Genomic DNA, 24,735 nt, shown 5'->3' with positions numbered 1-24,735 from the left:
AAAAAATATATGGACGGCATGGATGAAAAGCATACATCATGGTGGGGCCCACAGACCACCGACCATCCGCCATTGGCCGGTGGCAGGGGAGTACCCAATCCGTATTCGTCCTCAAATTCGCTGTCCGTACGAGCATGTCTAAGTTCTCAAACGAAGTTTGTATTGCTTCGTAAAACCTGCCGGATAAAAGGTGGGGTCCACAGTCCTAAACTTCTCTTTTACCCGCCACGCAAATGAGGCGTTGTAGACGATTCCAACTGTCGCGACATACGCCGGATCCTAACTGGTCTCCTTCGAGCCGGTCAAAGATGAGTTCAAGAAGGGAGATGAATCCCAAAGCCACCGCCATCGAGGCTGAGGAAAAGTCCATTCCGGCCGATTCTCCACTGTCGAAGGGGAAGAAAAAGGAGTCTGGCATGGAGATCGAAGGCTATCCGGTAGTGGGCCACTCCATCGGAGGGCAGGAGACGTGTGTCATATTCCCAACCCTAAAGATGGCCTTTGATATCGGTAGATGCCCCCAGCGAGCCATTGCTCAGGACTTCCTCTTCATCTCCCATGGCCACATGGACCATATAGTAAGTAGTACTCGCATTAGGTCTGTTTTACCTTCCCTATATTTAGAATCAAGACATTCGTGAGTGTCCGATGCTTCATCAATAACTTGTCGTGGAATAGAAGTGCCCCTTTTCTGAGAAGAAATGCCTATAGGTTGATGGGGCTCTGTTCTTAAGATGCACAAAACTAAGGCATTTGGCTTAATTGCATTTGGAAGTTTCTGGTGAGAGCCAATCAAGATGTTGATCTCCTTACCTTACTAGAGGAAAGGATTGTGGTCTATTACACACTGCTTACTTTCTCCTGAGATTGATATATTCTCTTGGTTTTCATTAATTTGTAAACAAGAATCCTAAATTCTTGCAGTTTTGTTGGAGCTCCGCCCATTGCCTGATTCACCAGTAATAGGGAACAGTTTAATTCAGCGTTTCCGTTTTGGAGCCTACATTCAAGGACTTAGGCCCCGTTTGTTAAATCTGAAGTCTAAAGACCAAATCTGAAATCTGAAGCCTGAATCTGAAATCTAAAGCCTGAATCTGAAATCTAAAGCCTGAATCTGAAATCTGAAGTAAAAAAACTTGTTTGATAATTATGGCTGAAGTCTAAAAATTAAGTACTGAATCTGAAACAAACTGTTTGTTAACAAACATCTTAAATGTCAGAAATATGTTTATTTGACACATTTGCCCCTATCTCTCGTTTGGAAATGTTTTACATTATAAAGAAATTATTTTTTATTAAATGAAAATAAAATCATTATATTTAATTCAAATAAACTAAAATACTTAATAAAAAACTAAAATATCATCATAAGGCCCTCAATTCCTCTTAGCGGGAAGATTGTCATTATGTGTTTTTTTTTTTGTTTAAAGGTAACAAGATTTTATTAAAAGAAAAGAAAAAAAGACGGAAAAATTACAAAAGCAACAGCCAATTCTGCTGAGATAGCAGACGAAGGCTTACAAACCAAGAAACAAAAGGTCGGAATCCTTCATGGATTCAATATGGGTGACCCATTCAATAATTAGAGCTTTAGCTCTAGATAACACCCAAGCCGAAGAATTAGAAGTGTCCCGTAAACATCTGCCGTTCCTTTCCACTCAAACGCACCACCAAGTGGTGATAAGGGCCATTTTCCACAGGGTGGATCGATTCTTTTCAAGCTTCACCTTGTTCCAATCTGTAAAAAGAGAAGAGACGCAAACTGGAGGCCACCAATTGACTTCAAAACGGACCCGAAAATCGGCCCAAATGGAAGAAATGAAAGGGCAGTGGAGCAGTAAATGGTGCACCGTCTCCTCCGCCTTCTTGTAGTACAAACAAATGTTCACTAAACACATCCCTCTCTTCCTAAGATTATCCATCGTAAGAATTCTTTTCAAAATGACTAGCCAACCGAACGCGATGAACTTAGGAGGAACCGGGAATTTCCAAAGTTTAGAACATTGATGATTAGCGGAGATGGGATATTGGTCCAACTGCAAATAAAAGGAACGGACCGAGAATCTGTTGGTCTTAGACTTTGTCCAGAGCAGCGCGTCATCGATTTGAGGATTGGGTTGGGCCCTATAGATGCACTTAAAGATTGTCGTTATGTGTTGTATAGGATTGAACACCAGTAACAACAAAACTAGGGATGTACATCGAGCTGAACCGAGTCGAGCTGGCCTCAGCTCGGCTCGGCTGGGTCACCAGGCACACCCAGCTCGAACTCGGCTCGGCTCGGCTCGTGACCGAGCCAACATCTCGAGCTCGAGCTTGGCTCGGTTAGCAATCGGACCAATTTGAGCTGAGTTCGAGCCAATTTCGAGCTTTCGAGCCGATTGAGAGAGAGAGAGAGAGAGAGAGAGAGAGAGAGAGAGAGAGAGAGAGAGATTTGCAGGGAGAGGGACGAGAGAGAGGCAGAGAGAGAGAGAGAGGTGAGATTTGCAGGGAGAGGGACGAGAGAGAGAGAGAGAGAGAGAGAGAGAGAGAGAGAGAGAGAGAGGTGAGATTTGCAGGGAGAGGGACGAGAGAGAGAGAGAGAAGGTGATTAGGGATTTAAGGTTTTGATTTTTGAAAATTTAGGGTCGGGCAGGAGAGAGGCAGGGGAGAGGGCTTTGAAAATTTGGGGTCGGGCGGCGTGTTTTCAAAAGGGTAAAGGGACACACACACACACACACAAAACACGACCGAGTCGGGCCGAGTTGAGCCGAGTCAAGTCGAGCTGGGGTCAGTTCGAGATCGGCTCGAACTCATTTTCGAGCTGTACAAAACGGCCCGACTCGGATCGAACTCAGTTTTGAGTCGGGCCGAGTCAAGCTTTTTCGGGGCGAGTCGAGCGAGCTAACCGAGCTAGCTCGGTTCGTGTACACCCCTAAACAAAACCTTCAAATAAGGCCCACCTTATATTTATATGCTATCCAAACTATTTATAAGGTCATTCCCAATTGGATGAAGTGAAAACATATTGATCCAAAACTTTTGTGGCCTATTTAAGTTTATTTTCCATCCAATATGTTCATATGGTCACAAATACCTGTATGAAGAGGAAAAAAAATAAAATCATATTGATCCAAAACTTCTGTGACCCCAAAAAGGGTTTTAATGGTAGACGTTCAATCCTCCGCTGCTTTTTGTAGCAGCTTGTTTTTCGTCTTAAGCTTTAATACGAGCTCGCCAAATGGATGGATGGTTTGGATATAACACATACCTCATGATGGGACCCACAAAACTTGCTGATGTCAATACAACAACTATATAGCTGGTGTGAGGTACACCAACCAATCCGCATCCTAGTTTGGATGCGGATTAGCTATTGACAGGATAGAGATATTTGCTACCGAAGTGACGTCATCAAGTTCCATGGGCCCACTATGATGTATGTGGGCCCACTATGATGTATGTGCTTTATCTACACCGTTCATCTATTTGGAGATTTAATTTTAGAGCATGAGTTAAAGAATGAGGCAGATCCAAATATGTATTTGACCCCACTACAAAAAACAGTGGCGAGATTGATGCCTACCGTTGAAACCTTCCTAAGGCTCACCGTGATTTTTATTTGAAATCCAACCTATTCACAAGTTAACACAGACATGAAAGAAGGGAAAAAACAAATATTAGCTTGATCAAAAACTTTTGTGGCCTATTTAAGTTTTTAATGGTGGGCGTCACTCTCCTCACTGTTTTCTGTGGTGAGGTCCACTGGAGCTTTGGATTTGACTCATTCTTTGAATCTTTACCCAAAATTATATTTCCAAATGGATGGACGGCGTGGATACAAAAAATACATCATGATGGGGCCCACATAACTTGGTGACGTAACTTCAGTAAGCAAGTCTTGCTACTCAACCTGTCAGTATCCAATCCGCGTTCGCGGAAACAGATTGGCTACTCCCCTGCCACCAGCCAATGGCTGATGGTCGGTGCTATGTGGGCGCCACCATGATGTGTGTGTTTCATCCATGACATCCATCCATGTTTCTAGATCATTTTATGGTATCAGACCAAAAATGAGGTATATCCCAATCTCAAGTGGACCACATTACAGGAAAACAGTGTTGAATGAATGTCAACCATTAAAAACTTTTTGGGGGCCATAAAAGTTTAGGATCAAGCTGATCTTTGTTTTTTTTCCATTCATCTGGGTCTATATGACCTAATCAACAGATTGGATGTCAAATAAACAGTACATTGGGCCTTAGGAGAATTTTAATGGTGGATTTCCAATCACTATTGTTTTCCCGTGGTATGGCCCACCCGAGATTTATATTCCTCTCATTTTTGGTATCAAGCCCTAAAATGATCTTTAAAAATGGATGGATGGAATGGATGAAACACATACATCATGGTGGGGCATAAAGAAGTTTCACAATTAAAAGTTGATTTTGTATTGCGCAAACAATTTAAAGATAAGAAATTGCCATAGCAACTTGAAAAGGGGTAATTTTTGAAGCAAAAATTTTTGTTTAATGAAAAATTCATTGAGCGCATTCCGCATTCACCATTAAGCCAGACTCCTATCACGGAAAGAATTCAGTGAAAAACCACTTAGCGCTTTCCTTCTTCCGCATTAACGAGGCATTAACAAACACCACTAAACATGGAACATTTTCCCTATTCCACGTTAAGTGCAAAAATTCAGCGTTAACAAACAGGCCCTTAGTTTTTACAATGTTGAGATATACCTAACGAATTGGCGCCATGTGGAGGAACCACGGAGATGGCAGAGGAGACAGAAATGCTGATTTATTCATCCTGCTAGGGCAGATTCATGGAAAATGACCAATTCTTCTGTAGTAGAAATATAAATGGGGTTGAGACTCATAGCGTCACCTCTGGTGTCTGCACATGCACTCTGGCCATCTGGCCATCAATCAGTCAAGTTTAAACTCGACAAAGGACTAAGAAAATGGACTAACTTGGTGTCTTTTGTTTGCATCTGCAAGTAGATGCTAATTTCTTGTTGCAATGACTTTTGATGGGATTTTCCATTCCCAAAATTCTACTGGGAGGTGGATCAAATTAGGCACCATTTTGTAGTAAGTTGTAAAAGCTTAGAATGAAAAGGAATCATCCATTTACAAAGCGGGAAGGATGAAAATTCACCATTTTTCATGAAGCCTTTCTTTTAATAAGATTCACTGTTTTTTGAGGGATTCCAAAATTTTATTGCACAAAAGAAGCATGAGAAAGCATCGTCCATTTCAAAGCGGGAAGCCCTGGCAGCTTATAAAAGACCATGACAATCCCCACTCTTGACTGAGAAAGAAAAAGCTGATGCTGATTTTTTTTAAAAAAAAAACACAAAAAAACACAAGAAGAAGAGTATGGCACCTTTGGGTAGTTCAATGAAAGAGAACTCCCCTTTCATTTCAAGATGCATTTGAGTTTCTCCTTCAAATGCCATGGATTTAGTGGTCGTCCTAAGAGCTGTCCTTTGAGGTTACCCTCCTGTTTTCTCTGCTACCAAGAAGCTCTTCAAAATTGAAGATAACAACAATAGAGTCTTGCGTCTGCATTGTGTTTTCTTCATTTGCATTTACCTCTTCCATTTATTCATTGATCACACTAGCTGACAGGGGAGGTCGAAGCTCATGCAAGGGTATATCTTTAACTAATGTTGGTTGCTCTTGCTGGATGACCTTCCTTTTTCTCTAGATCCAAACAATGATGGGTCCTTTAGTGATAGCTCTCTGTTGTAGCCTCTTCGCTATGGTTGTTTCCTCCTTTGGGTTCTTTATGGGATTTGCTATGGAGGTTGCTGGCCTGATTTCATCATGCTTTGTTTAGCCGTCCTAACTTTATGGTTATCCTAACTATTAGAATGGGATTCCATGTTCAACTTGTTTCCTGGATTAAGACGTGCTATTTATCACTGCTATTCTGGTTAGGGTGTTGAGGGTGGTCCTTTTGAACTCCTCCAGAATCCATCTCCATTTTTCAGTATGGACTTTTTCAGGAATGTGAATTTTGATCTAAATGTTTCTTTGTCCATATCAGGGAGGACTTCCCATGTATGTTGCCACTCGAGGCCTGTACAATATGAAACCCCCAACTATTTTTGTGCCAGTAGCTATAAAGGAACATGTGGAAAAACTACTTGAGGTGCACAGAGCAATGGACCAATCCGAACTGAAGCACAATCTTATAGGCTTGAATGTGGGTAAAGTCCCATCTTTCTCATGTTGTTAGTTAGGAAGAAAAGTAGCTGGTCATAAGCTTTTCTTTCCCCCATCTATATAGCTTATTATTGTAATTGCATTACAATTTGGATTTGAAGTTTCTATAGCTTTGTGTCTGCAGGAGAAGAGTTTCATTTAAGAAAGGACCTTAAAGTGAGAGCATTTAGAACTTACCATGTTATTCCAAGCCAGGTAATGGTGATTGCAGTAGGCCTGTATATGAGTCCAAGTTTTGTATGGGATATACCCATGAAAGAACTCATTGGGCCGTTCTGTTCTCATAGAAGTTTTCTTCAAATCTATATGGCAGGGTTATATAATTTATTCTGTTAGACAGAAACTTAAGCAGGAGTATCTTGGCCTTTCTGGAAATGAGATCAAGAGCTTGAAGTTATCAGGTGTGGAGGTCTGTTTTTTTAGGCACATATATGCGATATAGTAGAAAAACATGAGGAATTATATGATCCTAGGCAGCAGATGCTCTCAGATTCACAGTATACTCAATTTTTCAATTTGTACAAGTGGGGCCCATGGCTCAGTGATCCAGACCATTGGTCTCGTGGCTTGCTGTGGATGGACCATGCCCCATATATCTTCCTAATTGGAGATTCTACTTACCAATCATAGTCTTATTTTTCATTTAAACATTCACCACGTCTGTCTCTCTCTTCTTGATGATTTATTTGTGGACAACGAATTGAAAGCGTAGGATTGTCATATCAACAAGATTTTGGGCATGGTCGATCAACACTGGAGCCAGTGGTCCAGAGGTTTGGATAGCCGAACCTTGGACCCCTCATACGAAGTGGATATTTGAGCATATCCTTGAGCAGATGATCCTATAATTCCTCGTCAATCATATTTTATGCTTTCAAGGGCATTTTCGTAATCAATTGGGTTCTGCTTGGTTTCTTCCTTTTCTCCTTACGATATTCGATTGGTGTATTGGCAGATTACATATACTGTGACATCACCTGAGGTTGCTTTTACGGGAGACACAATGTCTGATTTCATAGTCGACCCAAACAACATTGATGTTTTAAGGGCGAGGGTTCTCATAATGGAGGTGATGCACTATATCTCCTCCCTGCACTGGTCTGCCTCTTTAATTTTCTTGCATCTTAGCTCATATCATTCATCATTTATGGTCTGGAAATGAGTAATAAACCACAAGAACATGCCTTCCACACATTAAAAAGAAAAAAGAAAAAAAAGCCCTGCTTTCTACATAGGTACCTGGTTTCTTCCATATTTTAATGAATCTTGGCTATTATTGCTAAGAATGCAAATTGCCAGGTTGTCATGCTCTGTTTATTATCATTTCTTTTAGTTCTTTTTGGCTGTATTTGATGCACAATTGTAGTTAGTTGCAAACATTGAGTTTAAACAAGAGAAACAATCAAATCATAATGATGTTTGCAAGTATACATAATGAAACAGAGCCCTTAAATTGCATTCACAGCACTTCCAAATCCAACTTGAAAGTAACGTAATCGTTCTTGGAATAATACCTTAGTGTTAATGCTAAGGAAGGGATTGCAATTTGGTCCACTTCTTGTAACTATTTCTTGCAATTCAGTTCAATAGTGCATCCAAACGCACCCTTTGCATATTTTTCTTTAATAGATGTAAAACATTTAGCCTATGAAGTATTTGGTTCTGGAAAATATTATTGGTTACCACCAAGCTTCTAAAAAGCTCTTGAGACCTGTGTACTTAGCATACCTACCTTAATTACATGTTCATCTGTGCATGTAATATGTATGCTGTAAATCATTACAGTATCCACATATGTGGGCAGTTAAGGGATTCCCCAATGTCTGATTTAGCTTAATTATTATAGGAGATTTTACACAAACAAATTATGTGATCTGCATCGCATGTTGAAGACCGTCTTTTTTTCTTTTTAATTTTATTTTTTCAAGACTTTGCTGGCCGAAATAAATTCACCCAGCAGTTGTCCTTGGTGTTGTTGCCATGTCCATCACCCTCACTCCTTTGCATGGATTGTATGGCACAATGGAACTTGTGCCTGAAGGTGATTGAAAGATGGATTTTGGCTGAAGGATTCTTTTCTAAGAAGAAATCCTTTGTTGAAGGATGATTGAAATGGCATATCTCCTTTGGTGCCTGGTTTGAGAGTGTTTGACTTGTGCCAAGCCTGTGACTATTCTTCTTCTCTAGCCATTTTGGAGCTTTTCGTCCCCAATGAAGGGGTCCAATAAAATTAATGTAGGGACATTTTCACACCTGGCTTGAGTGGGGTGTCCTGTGGGATGTAGGGGCACACTCGGGGTGGGCGGCCCGTATGAGGTGGGGTGGCTCATGTGAGGTGGGCCCCACCTGTGTGAGGCGGGTGGCTTGTTTGAGGCGGTACCCATGTGAAGTGGAGCCCACGAGGGGGGTTCGGCCAAGGTCCTAACCCATGGGATGTGGGGCCTGGGCTATAAGATAAATTGATTAATTCGCCATGCTTTATCAGTTCAAGCTTTAAGAGCAAGTGGTTAATTGTTCTGCATAATATATATATATATATATATATATATATATATATTGTAATGGTATCTGAGCCAGTGGAGACAAAGGGATGATGAAAAATTATCTCTCATGCTTCTATGCAACAGAGGAACAGAATACCCAAAAATCAAAACAAAATATCAGGCATCTTGTACCCCTTGAAACGTGGGTTCCCTAATGCCCAACAGATAATCCTTTCGAATCTTGAAATACTGACTCCACCAAAGCCATCTTGTTGTTGAAAATCCTAGTATTGCATTACATGAAGTCCTTACGAACTCTTCTTCTTCTGTGTTCCATAAACTCCTAACAAACTGGAGAATTCTTCTTCCAGCAATCCAGATTCCCTCCAATGTTTCAAATTTCCTTGATTCATATATCGCGTCGGGAGTTGGAGATTCAAAGAATACAGGAGCAATCCTGTTTCGGAATTGAAGATTTAAAGAATATGGGAGCAATCCAGTTTCCCTCTAATGTTATAATTTACTTCAACTCATATTTTCAATGCTGACTCATGGTGCAAAACTGGATTGACCGAGTCCAAGTCGACTCAAACGAGTTTCCTTATTTTAGATCAAATAGTCATGTCCTGAGCCATATGTGCCCTAGGTCTACATGCGGTGAACCAACAATAGAATGAGATGATTGTTGCCCCCATGGAGAATGAAGCTTAAGAACCTTCATCCATGCATGGATCCAATGCTTACCCACTGATACCACTTGTAAATTCTAGTATTGGTTGACTGATGTCAGCTACCTAATACCTTTCAAATAAAAATTGTCGGCTGCTTAATGGCTCTCTTTGAGAGCCAAAAATTCATAGCACTCCTTTTATGGATCTATCAGATACTTTTATGACGTTTTAAGTTATATCATCTTATCACCCAAGCCAATCACTACAGTTTGAAAAGCATTGAAATTCTGATGTAACCAACCACCAGGGTTTGAAAAAGATTCATGTTCTGATCCTATACTTCATGATCCTCATGTGAAGTGCTTTGAGCTGTTTTTTAATGGATTTGATCAGAAAGCAAATAAGCGTCGGCCTAATTTGAGGCCTCCTGATTTATAATGGGAGAATGTGATAGAGCCCTTACTAATGATTCTAATGATGACATGGCTCCGGTTGGAATTATACTCTCTCTGTGGCTCTGGCAGGGAGGCTGTGGTTAAAAGATTTTGGTATTAGCATCCAATCTTTTTAAATCGCATATGTGATATGCAATCACATATGCCTATGAACATATGCGTCCGCACAATCGCATATGCAACTGCATATTTTTTTTTCAATTTTTTAAATAAAAAATCAAAAAATATGAAAAAAATGTAAAAGGATATAAGAAATTAGGGAGAACTTTCTGAAGTTAATAGATAACTAATTTTACATATTTAAAATATATTTGAGAGAAATAAAATCAATTAAACAATGAATTAAACATCAATTTATCAACATTCAACAATATTGTTAACAAAAAGTAACAACGGAATCAACAAGCTATTTATTTATTATTGTAGAAAATACAAATATAATTTACAAGGTATACACTAATAAAATAATATAATAAATACTAATAGTCTAAATGTCGAATGATATATACATTAATCTATTTGCCATCGTGGCATTTGATCACCACCATCGTGTAACACCCTGATTCTCATTAACTCGAGGACGATCGCTCGAGTATGAGAACCCAAGGGTTACGTCATGAAATAGGATTATCATTCAGCTAATAACCAACACAATTCATAGCTACATGATATAACCATTGTATCAACTAACCAAAGGAGTTCAACATACGAGAATAAAAGTATGAAGTAAAGCAAGATCCCATAGCAGGGGATTTTTAATTACAATTCCCAAAGCAAGCAAAACTAAAATAATGTCTGAAAGCATGAAAGTAAACGGATCCTATGTCATCAGTGGAGCTCTATCGGCTCAACCAGGTCAGCATACTGTCCTTCCTCTCCATACTCCTCATCAACTACACCAGGGGGGTCGCCATAGGCGCCGTCTTACTCTGTCATACTTGTGTCTATTTGGTGCAACCGTACGATTGGGTGAGTGAAAACTCAGTGGGAATTTCCCTCATAGATTCAACCATAACACGTCATTCCAAAATATGTTAACAATTCATATTTGATTCATAGGACAATACAACTAGATGTGCATTTGCATGAATGTATGAATGTATGTTCAAGTCACAGATCTGATTATGCACATCCAGCTGTCAAAATAAAAGACCGCCCGAGGTAGATAAACTACCTGGAAAAGGCCATGAAGTTGAGTGCGCCCAAGGATGACCTGACTCCTGGAATAATACACAGGGTACGCCCGAGGAGTGTTTGATCCCGGAATAGCCTCATGTAAAATAAGAGCGCTCAAAGTGACTCAAATGCACAACTCTGGTCATTCAACTGATCTAACAGTAAATCGAGCAGAATGTGGCTTACATTAAGCACTTGGAAAAGCTCACATGTCATGCGTGAATGTCATGCATCATGATACTTACGTACATTCAATAGAATTTACAAGATTATTCTCACAAACATGATCAAGGTTCAACTGAGGCCCATTAATGGAGTATACCTTACCAAGTTCTCATAACATCCCACCAAAGGTGGCATTTCACACTTAGATCTCATTATACAATATTGATAATAGATGGATACATCATGTCATATGTCGTTACTTGGTAGAATAGAACTCGAAGTTGGACCACTACTACTAACATGACTTGGAGAGTACAATACCAAGTCCTAATCACATGTTTGTCACACATAGAAATTAAGTAACTAGACATTTGCATATTAACTCATTCTCAACATAACCAATTAAGAATGAAAGAAATAGCGTGCTAGTTCAAGACTTGATCATGCGCATTAGTTTCAAATCAAAAATGGTTCTAGCATATGAAATGGATTATGGAGTGAATTTACCATTTAGATAGGAGCCAACTTACTACTTCTTAACATGCTTAATGAAATATACATATAAATAAGCAAGTCTAGATACGGGACCAAGAGTATGATGTTAATTTCTACAAGAACAATAAGATATGAATATTTCCACATGGTTAGTGAAATTATTTCATAGGAAGGAAGACTAACACATGCACAATTAATATTTATACAATTTCAAGCTTTAACACTATCTTAGAATTCAATGCAATGAAGAAGCTATGGGGGATATCCCTCACCTAGAGTGGATGGAGTGGATGCTCTTCTTAACTTGTACTTCCTTGTGAGGTGAGTCTGATTTGTTTTGATCGAAGGAGATGTAAATCAAATTCCATCCTAATTTATGTATGGTTCATAAATAATTTGAGATTGTTTTTACTTACCTGATTTGAGATTGACTATTAGGGAGTATTTCCCAAGAATGTCAGTTTGCAAATGGCACCTGGATAATACATTTCAATGTACTAGTGAGTTAGAACTGAGTTGACCCGGTTGAGGGTTCTCGATCATCGACTAGTTAAGCTTACTTCAAGGGTTTAGTTAATAACCGGGTTAGATCAAATATTCATTGGACCGAATGTTCCCCAACACATTTATCATTGGTTGGAGTTAGATTGTTTTAGATGAAAGAAAACTGACCGAGTCGACTCGCAAATGAGGGTAGATTTGACTCGGTTAATCAAAATGGTTGAGTCAGCCCCGAAGTGGGTAGATCTCAGTTGCCATAAGTTAGGATTTAGGCTAACAGGGAAAATTTGTATTCTAGGTCCCACTGAGTCAGAACTGCTGATTCAGATTCGGTTCCGAGTCACTGACTCAGTGACAACTCGACCCACAACTCACATCCTCAAGACTTTATAGAACTCAGGTCGGATGAGTTCTACTTGAACCGAGTTGTCTCAGTCAGGGGGCTCCTTCATGGGTTCCGTTTGTGTCAATGCCCAATCCCTTGCACTGAACTTGGGTCACTGACTCGGTAGTGCCTCAATGCAAAGGCACAGCAACCCGCTGCATCTGGTGAACTAGAGCCTGACTAGGAGCATCAGTCCCAGTTCCAGGAAGAAAACCGACCACCTCAATGGAGGTAGATTGGTCATTCATATTGGAATAGAGCTGGAATGGGACCGAGTCACCAGTTTGCAACCGAATTGAGTCGACTGTGAAACCAGTCGGCCGGTTGGGTGAAGTTGCTAATGACAGGGAGTAGGTGTGGATGGTTACCTGACCAGGGGCGGCGTCTTGATGCTGATAGGAGGTCTGGATGCAGCGTGCTAAGCCCCGGGTTCGTCGGAACTCAGGAACTCATCTTTCAAGCCCGATTCCGGTCACCATTTTGAGGCGAAACGGCCTATTATAACAGAGAGTTGGGCTGAACATCAACTGGGGTGATAGGAATGTAGGACAGTGGTGAGTTTCGGTTGCCATTACCTGAGTTGGCTGTGGATCTGAGTTACGTGAAACGGGGTCTGTAGCGAAAACTGAGAGGTTTTAATCGGCTTGCTGGAAACTCGTTCCAGTAGCTGACCCGTCCAACCTTTCTTTCTCTCACTCTCTCTCTTTCTTCTTTCTTCTTTCCCTCTCACTATCACCTGCCTCCCTCCCAGTCTGCTTCACAGCAAACAGGCAACTCAACTGAGTCGAGTTGCAACAGTGTATGCAAGCTGCACCCTCTCAAACGATTTCTCCCTCTCTTACTATTTTTCTACCCCGTTTTTCTTGTGATTCGCCCTAATAAAACGGGTATTTATAGTTGTTTCCGCTTCTGGGTCTTTCTACGGTTAATCACAAGGATTAACAAGTTGTTAGTTTAAACAGTTGGGAAATGCATTATCAGGGTCCCACATAACCACTGATCGTATGCACATGCCCAGATAACATCTTTCGATAAGTTGTAGGTGAGATGGGCCACATGATAGACATCTTGGATTGGAGAAAAGATCATTCTATCAGGACCCGTTGTTGACCGTCAAATCGGGGAAGATGACCTGACGATCATGGCAGTTTTGTAATGGCTGGTCGATCTGTCGATTAGACGCGTCCACATGGTCTGGATGTTGCCCAGAAGGCATGTATGGCCCACCCAACAGCGAGAATGGACCGTTGGTTACTACACCAATATAGGAGAGGCGGTGACTCGTGTCCGAGCATCAACTCGTCAAAATCTCGGCGCTGCTATGAGATTTTCATACTGTCCTAACGCGGACGATCAGGATCTACTCCAAAGAAGCTTTTCGAAGTCAGAGGAGGGTGGAGATCGTTCTTACCCGAAACGGAAATTTTCTTCCGCTTTTCCGTCACTTAGGGTACCATTTCTGGAAATCTTAGGTCTGACTCAGCCTTCCTTCGCGGACATGGCCTCTGTCCGACTGTCTGCAATGGTCGGATTAGTCAGAGGTGCGTAGGACGTGGCTGTATCTTCCCTGTCAGCACTTAACTTGTGTGTTGCCTGTTGGTTTGCTGACAGTAGTGGTGTTGCTGATTTTCAATCATTAATCTCGCCATGGTCGAGGCCGGTGAGACCCAGGCTATCAGATGGACGGTGTGGATTTGGCTTATGTATTCGGGAATTGTTAGTTTACAACGTCGAATGGTCGGCTCAGATGAAACGACGCTGGGCGGGAGGAAATTTTTGAATTTCCTTCTTCAATTACGGAAATCATCGGGTCAAAGCTTCTTTGACCCGATGACTCGATCCTGTGCATAGCGTGTGAACGCTATTTGCGTACACACTCGGAACAGATGTGTGGTCCATGAGCTGATCCGACCCAATCCATGCCGATCATCGATCTTGGTGGTTCTCCTAGTATCTATGGCTTAAGGGTTGGTAGGTGCCAATGATGGTTTTCTTGTCTTTCAAAGGTTTGTAGTCGGTAAGTGATGATTTATTGGGGTTTTTGATTACTCGTGATTAATCTGAACCATCAGTTTTTCTTAGAGAGTTGTTCAAATAAATTTTGGCTGTTAGTTTTGCAACATTAGGTGCCTGACCTTAGTTGTAATGACGTACGGGAAGTTTAGTTATTTTAGATTTTTATTTAAGTACTTGGGTTCAGGTGTGAGTTGTTACAATCTTCCTCTAAATAAAAAATAAAAAATTCGTCCTCGAAATTGTACCTGAGTGGGGTTGTTGAAAAGGTGTGGATACTTTTCTTCTATCTCAGCTTGGCGTTCCCACGTTGCTTCCTCAACTCCACGACGAGACCAAAGAACTATCACTAATGGAATGGTTTTGGTGTGTAGAATTTGTTCCTTGTGATCCAAGATGCGAACTGGGACTTCGATGTAGCTAGCGTCATCATTTAACTCGACCTCCTCCCAATTGATAATATGAGATGCGTCTGGTTCATATTTCTTCAGCATGGATATGTGGAAGACATTATGGACGTTGGCAAATTTTGGTGGGAGAGCAAGACGATAGCCAACGACTCCCACCCTGTCCATGATTTCGAAAGGCCTAATGAATTGGGGAGAGAGCTTTCCTTTCTTCCCGAATTGCATGACGCCCCTCATAGGAGAGATTTTTAAGAATACGTGATCACCGACTGTAAATTCCAGATCTCGCCTACGGTGGTCCACGTAACTCTTCTGTCTGCTCTGAGCCATACGTAGGCGTCTTCGGATTATGTCTATCTTCTCTGTCATCTCTTGGACAAGCTCTGGTCCCAGTAAACTCTTTTCTCCGACTTCAGCCCAGCAATGTGGCGCTCGACAAGGTCGTCCGTATAAAGCTTCGAATGGTGCCATACCAACACACTGACGGGGAAGCTACAGCCACGTCCTACGCACCTCTGACGAATCCGACCATTGGAGACTGTTGGACGGAGGCCACGTTCGCGGAGGAAGGCCGAGTCAGACCTACGATTTCCAGAAATGGTACCCTATGTGACGAAAAGGCAGAAGAAAATTTTTGTTTCGAGTAAGAACGATTCCACCCTCCTCTGACTTCGAGAAGCTTCTTTGGAGCAGAGCTTGATCGTCCGCGTTAGGGTAGTATGAAAATCTCATAGTAGCGCCGAGATTTTGAGGAGTTGATGCTCGGACGCGAGTCACCGCCTTTCCTGGATTGGTGCAGTAACCAACGATCTATTCTCACCGTTAGGTAGGCCATACATGCTTCCTGGGCAACATCCAGACCGTGTGGACGCGTTTGATCGACAGATCGACCAGCCATTACAAAACTGCCATGATCGTCGGGTCATCTTCCCCGATCTGACGATCAGCAATGGGTCCTGATAGAATGATCTTTTCTCCAATCCAAGACGTCTATCATGTGGCCCATCTCACCTACAACTTATTAGAAGATGTTGTCTGGGCATATGCATACGATCAGTGGTTATGTGGGACCCTGATAATGCATTTCCCAACTGTTTAAACTAATAGCTTGCTAATCCTTACGATTAACCGTAGAAAGACCAAGAAGCGGAAACAACTATAAATACCCATTTTATTAGGGTGAATCCCAGGAGAAATGGGGTAGAAAAATAGTAAGAGGGAGAAATCGTTTGAGATGGTGCAGCCGAGCGAGTTGCATACACTATTGCAACTTAACTCAGTTGAGTTGCCTGTTTGGTGTGAAGCAGACTGGGAGGGAGGCAGGTGATAGTGAGAGGGAAAGAAGAAAGAAGAAAGAAAGAAAGAGAGAGTGAGAGAAAGAAAGGTTGGACGGGTCAGCTACTGGAACGAGTTTCCAGCCGGCCAATTAAAACCTCTCAGTTTTTGCTGCAGACTCCGTTTCACGTAGCTCAGATCCACAACCAACTCAGGTAATGGCAACCGAAACTCACTCGTCTTACATTCTTATCACCCCAGTTGATATTCAGCCCAACTATCTGTTATAATAGGCCGTTTCGCCTCAAAATGGTGACCGGAATCGGGCCTGGAAGATGAGTTCCTGAGTTCCGACAAACCCGGGGCTAAGCATGTTGCATCCAGACCTCCTATCAGCATCAAGACGTCGCCCGTGGTCAGGTAACCCTCCACACCTACTCTCTGTCATTAGCAACTTCACCCAACCGGCCGACTGGTTTCACAGTCAACTTAACTCGGTTGCAAGCTGGTGACTCGGTCCCATTCTAGCTCTATTCTAATATGAATGACCAATCTACCTCCATTGAGGTGGTCGGTTTTCTTCCTAGAACTGGGACTGATGCTCCTTATCAGGCTCTGGTTCACCAGATGCAGCGGGTTGTTGTGCCTTTGCATTGAGGCACTACCGAGTCAGTGACCCAAGTTCAGTGCAAGGGATTGGGCATGACACAAACCGAACCTATGAAGGAGCCCCTTGACTGAGACAACTCGGTTCAAGTAGAACTCATCCGACCTGAGTTCTATAAAGTCTTGAGGATGTGAGTTGTGGGTCGAGTCGTCATTGAGTCAGTGACTCAGAACCGAATCTGAATCAAAAGGTCTGACTCAGTGGGACCTGGAATACAAATTTTCCCTGTTAGCCTAAATCCCAACTCATGGCAACTGAGATCTGCCCACTTCGGGGCTGACTCAACCATTTTGATTAACCGAGTCAACTCTACCCTCATTTGCGAGTCGACTCAGTCAGTTTTCTTTCATCTAAAACAATCTAACTCCAACCAATGATAGATGTGTTGGGGAACATTCTGTCCAATGAATATTTGATCTAACCCGGTTATTAACTAAACCCTTGAAGTAAGCTTAACTAGTCGATGGTCGAGAGCCCTCAACCAGGTCAACTCGGTTCTAACTCACTAGTACATTGAAATGTATCATCCAGGTGCCATTTGCACACTGACGTTCTTGGGAAATACTCCCTAACAGTCAATCTCAAATCAGGTAAGTAAAAACAATCTCAAATTATTTATGAACCATACATAAATTAGGATGGAATTTGATTTACATCTCCTTGGATCAAAACAAATCAGACTCACCTCACAAGGAAGTACAAGTTAAGAAGAGCATCCACTCCATCCACTCTAGGTGAGGGATATCCCCCATAGCTTCTTCATTGCATTGAATTCTAAGATAGTGTTAAAGCTTGAAATTGTAGAAATATTAATTGTGCATGTGTTAGTCTTGCTTCCTTTGAAATAATTTCACTAACCATGTGAAAATATTCATATCTTATTGTTCTTGTAGAAATTCACATCATATAGAAATTCACATCATACTCTTGGTCCCATATCTAGACTTGCTTAGTTATATGTATATTTCATTAAGCATGTTAAGTAGTAAGCTGGCTCCTATCTAAATGGTAAATTCACTCCATAATCCATTTCATATGCTAGAACCATTTTTGATTTGAAACTAATGCGCATGATCAAGTCTTGAACTAGCACTCTATTTCATTCATTCTTAATTGGTTATGTTGAGAATGAGTAAATATGCAAATGTCTAATTACTTGATTTCTATGTGCGGGACTTGGTATTGTACTCTCCAAGTCATGTTAGTAGTAGTGGTCCAACTTGGAGTTCTATTCTACCAAGTAACGACATATGACATGATGTATCAATTTATTATCAATATTGTATAATGAGATCTAAGTGTGAACTGCCACCTTTGGTGGGATGTTATGAGAACTTGGTAAGGGATACTCCATTTATGGGCCTCAGTTGAACCTTGATCATGTTTGTGAGAATAATCTTGTAAATTCTATTGAATGTACGTGAGTATCATAATGCATGACATTCACGCATGACATGTGAGTTTTTCCGAGTGCTTAATGTAAGCCATATTTTGCTCGATTTACTATTAGATCAGTTGAATGACCAGAGTTGTGCATTTGAGTCACTTTGGGCACTCTTATTTTACATGAGGCTATTCCGGGATCAGACACTCCTCAGGCGTACCCCGTGTATTATTTCAGGAGTTAGGTCATCCTTGGGCGCACTCACCTTCATGGCCTTTTCCAGGTAGTTTATCTACCTCGGGCGGTCTTTTATTTTGACAGTTAGATGTGCATAACCAGATATGTGACTTGAACATACATTCATACATTCATGCAAATGCATATGTAGTTATATTGTCCTATGACTCAAATATGAATTGTTAACATATTTTGGAATGACGTGTTATGGTTGAATCTATGAGGGAAATTCCCACTGAGTTTTCACTCACCCACTTGTGCGGTTGCACCAAATAGACACAGGTATGACGGAGTAAGACGGTGCCTATGGCGACACCCCTGGTGTAGTTGATGAGGAGTATGGAGAGGAAGGATAGTATGCTGACCTGGTTGAGCCAATAGAGCTCCACTGATGACATAGCATCCGTTTACTTTCATGCTTTCAGACATTATTTTAGTTTTGCTTGCTTTGGGAATTGTAATTAAAAATCCCCTGCTGTGGGATCTTGCTGTACTTCATACTTTTATTCTCGTATGTTGAACTCCTTTGGTTAGTTGATACAATGGTTATATCATGTAGCTATGAATTGTGTTGGTTATTAGCTGAATGATAATCCTATTTCATGACGTAACCCTCAGGTTCTCGTACTCGAGTGATCGTCCTCGGGTTATGAGAATCAGGGTGTTACACATCATCATCATCGCTGTCATTTCCTTCCACATATACTTAATCTTCTTCTATTTCTTCGTCATCTGTATGTACTAATATTCCATCAACATCCAATGGTTGATCTTCAGCTTGATCATTTCCTCCTTTTATCTCCTCAATCTCTTCCATTAGCTAACTACTACTGCTCGCCCCCTTTCTTTGCTTTCGAGCGGTAGTACCTTCTCCAAGTGCCGATCCATATGCGGCATCTTCAACTTGGGCCCATGTTAGTTCCTCGCCAATAAAGACCAGGTCCTCTGTCTTTACGAGCCACTCATTATCTGCATCCAACTCTTCTAAGCAGATAGGGTCAAAGAAATTATGCTTTTCTCGTCTAGCCTAAAACCGTTCTTACAACTTCTGATTGTATTGGACGAAGACCAAGTCGTTGAGCTTCTTTTGTTCAAGACGATTTCTTTTCTTAGTGTGAATCTGCATGAAAGAGAATGCATTAGGTATTAACTTAGACTTGGACTTATTTATAAATTATCCCAAAATATAACGTTTTCATTTTTAAAACTTTCTGCCTCGAACGTGCTCGTAAGTCGTAACCACTGGTAGAACACGTGAGTTTAAGAATCCCCATGGCCAGCTTCTTTAGAGCCGAGTCCTTCCTGTTCGGGTCCACTTCATAGGCAACCCACCAGTCAGCTGTGAAAAATAATTTAAGTAGGTTAGACTTTGTAGATTAGAATCATTAGATATTTAGATTGTAAAAAACTATTTATAAGAAACCAAAAGTATAAGACATTCATATTTATTGGGCAATTTCATTGTCTTATGCCTAATAGCTATATCCCTTGAGAATATGCCTTCACTCTTTGTATAGAAGTCCAGTGGAGCTGAGATCTTGTCATGTTCTTTTTTATTTAGAACTATTCTTTTCAACAAGTAAATAAATCCAACCATATGAGTAGTCTGTGCTTCTACCGGACTGGGGGAAGCGAATAAATAAGCTGGGTTAAGGATATAGGCAACCAAATATAATGTAGATAACACTTGGCTGTCCTATCTTCTATCTATAATATCTAAAATGGGCCTGTAATCACCCACCCTATAGTTAAAGTGGTCCATTATTTTATTTATAGTGCTTTTCTCGCATCATAGATGTTAACGCATTGGTGCCTTCTCATCTCCGTCCACCAATCGCGACACAGTGACTAAGGGTTTAAGCGCTTTTAGTGCCATTACCTCTTGTGTCCAAATTTTTTGTGAAAGGGTGGCTAGCTGAACCAGGGTCGTTTTAGCCTTTTTTGACCAAGGCTCATTTTGTCCTATCGGCCAACACTTCAAATCTTCTAAGTTTGGATTTTTTTAAATGTAATATTTGTAGTGCTAAGAAAGCTATAATGAAACAGGTGGCTACAGAATGTAGCAAGTTACACCCAATGTATTTTCTCATTAGATGGAGAAGAAGGGCGTGTTTGTACATAAAGACGGTGATTCTTTTAGCCTGTACAATCACTTTTAAGAATAACGTACTTATATCTTCTAACATAAGATCAACACAATGGGCTGCACAAGGGGTCTAAAATAAACAACGCCTCTTCTCCATAAGAAGATGACCAACAATTACATATGAGGTTGCGCTGTTTGTAATTACTTGGACAACTTATTCCCCTCCTACTTCCTCAACTACAATATCTAGTAATTCAAACAAGTAACCTTCAGTATGAGGATGGCTCGATGCATCCACGGACTTCAATAACATTGTCCCAGCTAGACAATTCGACGGAAGTTTATAAGAATCAACCGGATCTATCGGTCCATCCAACGGCTATAAGTGAACAACAATAGATTTTATACGATTCCTTATATATGGCTATGAAAGATTGTGTATAATCGACCTCAACTTTGAGGCATGTCTCCCTCATTTCATGATATGAAGGAGGTTTAAGCCCAGGTCTAAATTGACCTAATGTTTCAATCATTACTTTGAAGCTCTTCATTTTAACAGTGTTGAAGGCAATACCGGCTTGGTAAAATCACTTGGCGATATATTGAATATTGGTTTTATTTATTTATTTATTAAATCTATTTGTTTATATCAGTTTTCTAATGCTGTTTGGCTGAGCCCTTTGCCTCGACCCCTTTCGTTGATAACATTCTCGGAGTATGTTCTACACCATCTATTCGAGGCTGGTAGTCTAGATTAGACTGTTGATGTAAGGGGTGCTAACTTCATATATATCAACTACATTTATATCCTTGTACGCTTCTTGTTATATAAATTCCTCTTGATGTAGGGCACTATCGCATTTCTTTCTCGATTGTTTATCCATATACTCCATGATTTTTCGTCGGAATTGTAAAGTAATTTTATCACATGCTCTTACATTTGACCCCGATATAAATGCAAGTGTTGCTTGTGCTACGCAATGCCACCAAAACTCACATAAGTCACATACAATGTGAGTCTTTTCCATAGCACTACGATAGTGCCTATACTTCCAACTTGGGACTAGAGAATAAATATGCGAGAGAGAGAGAGAGAGAGAGAGAGAGAGAGAGAGAGAGAGAGAGAGAGAGAGAGAACACTTAGAGAACAAAACAAAAGAAAGAAAAGAAGAGAGAAGGAGTTACACTTAGAAGAGAGAGAAAGAGAGATAGAGAATAGAGACTTTCTTCACTCTAGTCTTTATTCTTGTAGTTGAGAGCTGAGAGTCTCGAGAGTTAAGACTTTCTTCACTCTAGTCTTGGGTCTTGAGTCTTGTATTGGATGTAGTAAGTTGTATGTAACTTGTAGGCTTGTAGCCATGGTATTCAAAATCGATTACGTAACGGTAACGGTCATAATTGTTATTTGTTACGAGGTCAAAACGGCCGTTACAAAAAAAGGGCCGTAACGATCTCGTAACGGTCCAGTAACAACGTTTTTCAAAAAATAAAAAACAGCCATAACGGCCGATACAAGGGCTGTAATGGCCGTTACGGCCACCGTTACCGTTTTGGAACACCTTGCTTGTAGCTTAGCCCACACTTGAAATAAAATGTAAGAGAGAGGGAAACAAATGTAGAATGTTGTATTATGTAGAGAGAGAGAGAGAGAGAGAGAGAGAGAGAGAGAGAGAGAGAGAGAGAGAGATTAAGACCACTTCGAAGCAGTGTTCGAAATATCGGTATCGCGTTACGTATCGCATTCTTAGGATACGGATACGTATCAGTTATCGCATGGGATATCTTAGTCGTATCGTGTAATATATAACTATTGTTGGAAACCAGGGGAAACACTGAGAAATTGGTCAAATTTTTCAATGGAACTTTGGTGATTGTTAAAAAAGACTTCAATACACATTTATAAATTAAAACATTATAAAAAGCAAGTACACATAATAGGTTTTCTTTGTATTGGGGTCCTAATCTATTCGCTGTCTAACTGAATTGATGAAAGTATATTCAATGTCTATTCATATAATTTATAAATGTAATAAGACTTATGGAAACACAAACAATACACTCAAAAGCAAAAGAAGAATCACTAGATTAGGTTACATGCATGTTTGATTTGATGTTTGGATAGATTGCAAACGATTTGCAAGAAATTAGGAAATTTTTTTTTTTAATTTTCTGCAACTCGGCCCATCTCGTCTAAATCTTGAAATCGAAGCTCCCTATCCATGATTTTTCATGCAAAACATAAAAAATTATGGATTTGTAACAAGTTGACACTAATTTAACATGATTTACAGAAAATAAAATGACTGAAATTCAAAATGCTCACCAGATCGAACATGTGGGATATATTGTACTACATGTGCGTTTTGTATTGCACTAGTGGGATACAAGATATATCGTAGGATATATCGGCCGATATCGTCGATATTTAAAACACCACTTGGGAGTAAGAAATGTAAGAGAAGAAGAGAGTAAGAGAGTTCCGGAGTGAGAATATTGCAAATGGAGGAGGTTTTGATGCCTTTTTATAGGCAAAAAGTCTTTTTTTTTTTTTCCTTCTTTTTTGCGAAAAAAGAAGAAGAAGAAGAAGAAGAAGAAGTGCCAACAGTCAGATCTCTGACTGTTGGCCAATATGCGATCGCACATGCTGTATGTGATCGCATATGCGATTGCATATTGTCTCGCATATGCGCATATGCGATTTGCATATGAATATGCGCATATGTGGTCGCATTTAACAACATTGCTAGCATCAGCTAGGAGGGTGGGAGGGAGCTCTCTCCTCTAGAAAGAAACTGTGGTTAAAGCGTTTTGGTACTAGCATCAGTTGGGAGAGAGTCCCCACCCCATAAAGAAAGTGATTGTGGTTAAAGGGTTTTAGTGCTTTAGTGCTAGCATCAGTTACCTTTTGTGAAGCAAATGAAATGTGCTGAAACCTTCTTCTCTTTCATTCATGCAGAGCACTTTTGTTGACAACGTGATGCCCATAGAGCATGCAAGAGACTATGGTCATACCCATTTAGATGAGGTCACTCTCTGAAGCAGATAACCAAATATCCCTTTATGCTTTATAACTATATTGCTCTCAGACAATCAACTGACTATCTGCCCCTTTTACTCATGAGTCTCTGTGCAGATCGTTAATTATGCAGACAGGTTTGAAAATAAAGCGATTCTTCTAATTCACTTTTCAGCTCGCTACCAGTCCGATGTAAGTTTTGTTCAGTTTTTGAATTTCATATTTCTGTCCCTTTTTTTTTTTTTGGCACGGGGGCTTGATAATGTTTCTTTTACGCCATAATTTTGGTCTTACTTGTCTATATTTGTCTATTTGTCAGGAAATTCAGGCAGCTGTTTCTGCATTGCCTCCAATTTTGGTGGATCGTGTTTTCGCACTTACAGAGGGCTTCTGATCTAAATTAAGATTATCGTCCATGCCAAAAAATTTGCATCTTGTGTAGGATTTTCCATATTTTCACAAGCTTGTTTCTTATATCATACATGGTAACAATTTTGATATTCAGTTTTATTCATATGATAGACTGGCAGCTGATACAAAGTGGATCCAAACCCCTCTACATATGCTCCTACATGCTTCAACATAGCACATCTAAGATCCAATTAATCCGTTAGGCAGGTTGCACCGTGTGTGCCTCAGACCCAAGAAGCAGGGCCACTCATTAGGTGGACAAAATTAATGAAACGACTGGATGATTAGTGAGCATTTCTGCCCCTATGTTAGTTTCGTCCATTGGCCTCACCATCTCGTGGGAGTGCACTTAGCATTCGTCCTGATCAAACATTATATAATACCTCTTCAGTTAAATGCTAATACAGGGCTCATGCTTCATGTCTGGGATGTTGATTTTCTGTGTGACCACGAGGATGGGCCATAACCCAAAATTCAAGGTGTTTGCATTGTGTAGCCATCCCATCTGTGGCCTGATAAGGGGACAATTCGCTCAATTTAAAGCAATGGTTCACTTCCAACTGGTTATGGACAACAGCGAGATGGTCAGATTGTCCCCCCACCCTTTCTTCAACCTATCGCTGATCAGTTGCCCCTCCTCATAATGAACAGTTTTCATTCATTATACACGGGTGCCATTTTCATTGT

At 40.7% G+C, this 24,735-nt stretch overlaps 1 protein-coding gene across 2 annotated transcripts; it reads left to right on the top strand.

The window, feature by feature from the left end:
- The first annotated feature begins 222 nt into the window (after window positions 1–222).
- On the top strand, window positions 223–24,196 carry LOC131233221 (nuclear ribonuclease Z). Of its 2 annotated transcripts, none has more exons than XM_058229864.1 (8): window positions 223–578; window positions 6,043–6,205; window positions 6,346–6,416; window positions 6,535–6,630; window positions 7,177–7,290; window positions 23,578–23,646; window positions 23,755–23,829; window positions 23,957–24,196. In XM_058229864.1, the coding sequence occupies exons 1-8, from the start codon at window positions 234–236 to the stop codon at window positions 24,029–24,031; spliced, it is 1,008 nt and encodes a 335-aa protein (XP_058085847.1). In that variant the 5' UTR covers window positions 223–233; the 3' UTR covers window positions 24,032–24,196. The 2 variants fall into 2 exon arrangements, with proteins under 2 accessions (XP_058085847.1, XP_058085848.1); XM_058229865.1 differs by having other exon boundaries at window positions 23,744–23,829.
- The last annotated feature ends 539 nt before the right edge of the window (window positions 24,197–24,735 follow it).

The sequence above is a fragment of the Magnolia sinica genome, chromosome 18, assembly GCF_029962835.1.
Source record: "Magnolia sinica isolate HGM2019 chromosome 18, MsV1, whole genome shotgun sequence".
Classification (NCBI taxonomy): domain Eukaryota; kingdom Viridiplantae; phylum Streptophyta; class Magnoliopsida; order Magnoliales; family Magnoliaceae; genus Magnolia; species Magnolia sinica.
The sequence above is the reverse complement of the archived record's forward strand: the minus strand, read 5'-3'. Positions and strand labels throughout refer to the sequence as shown.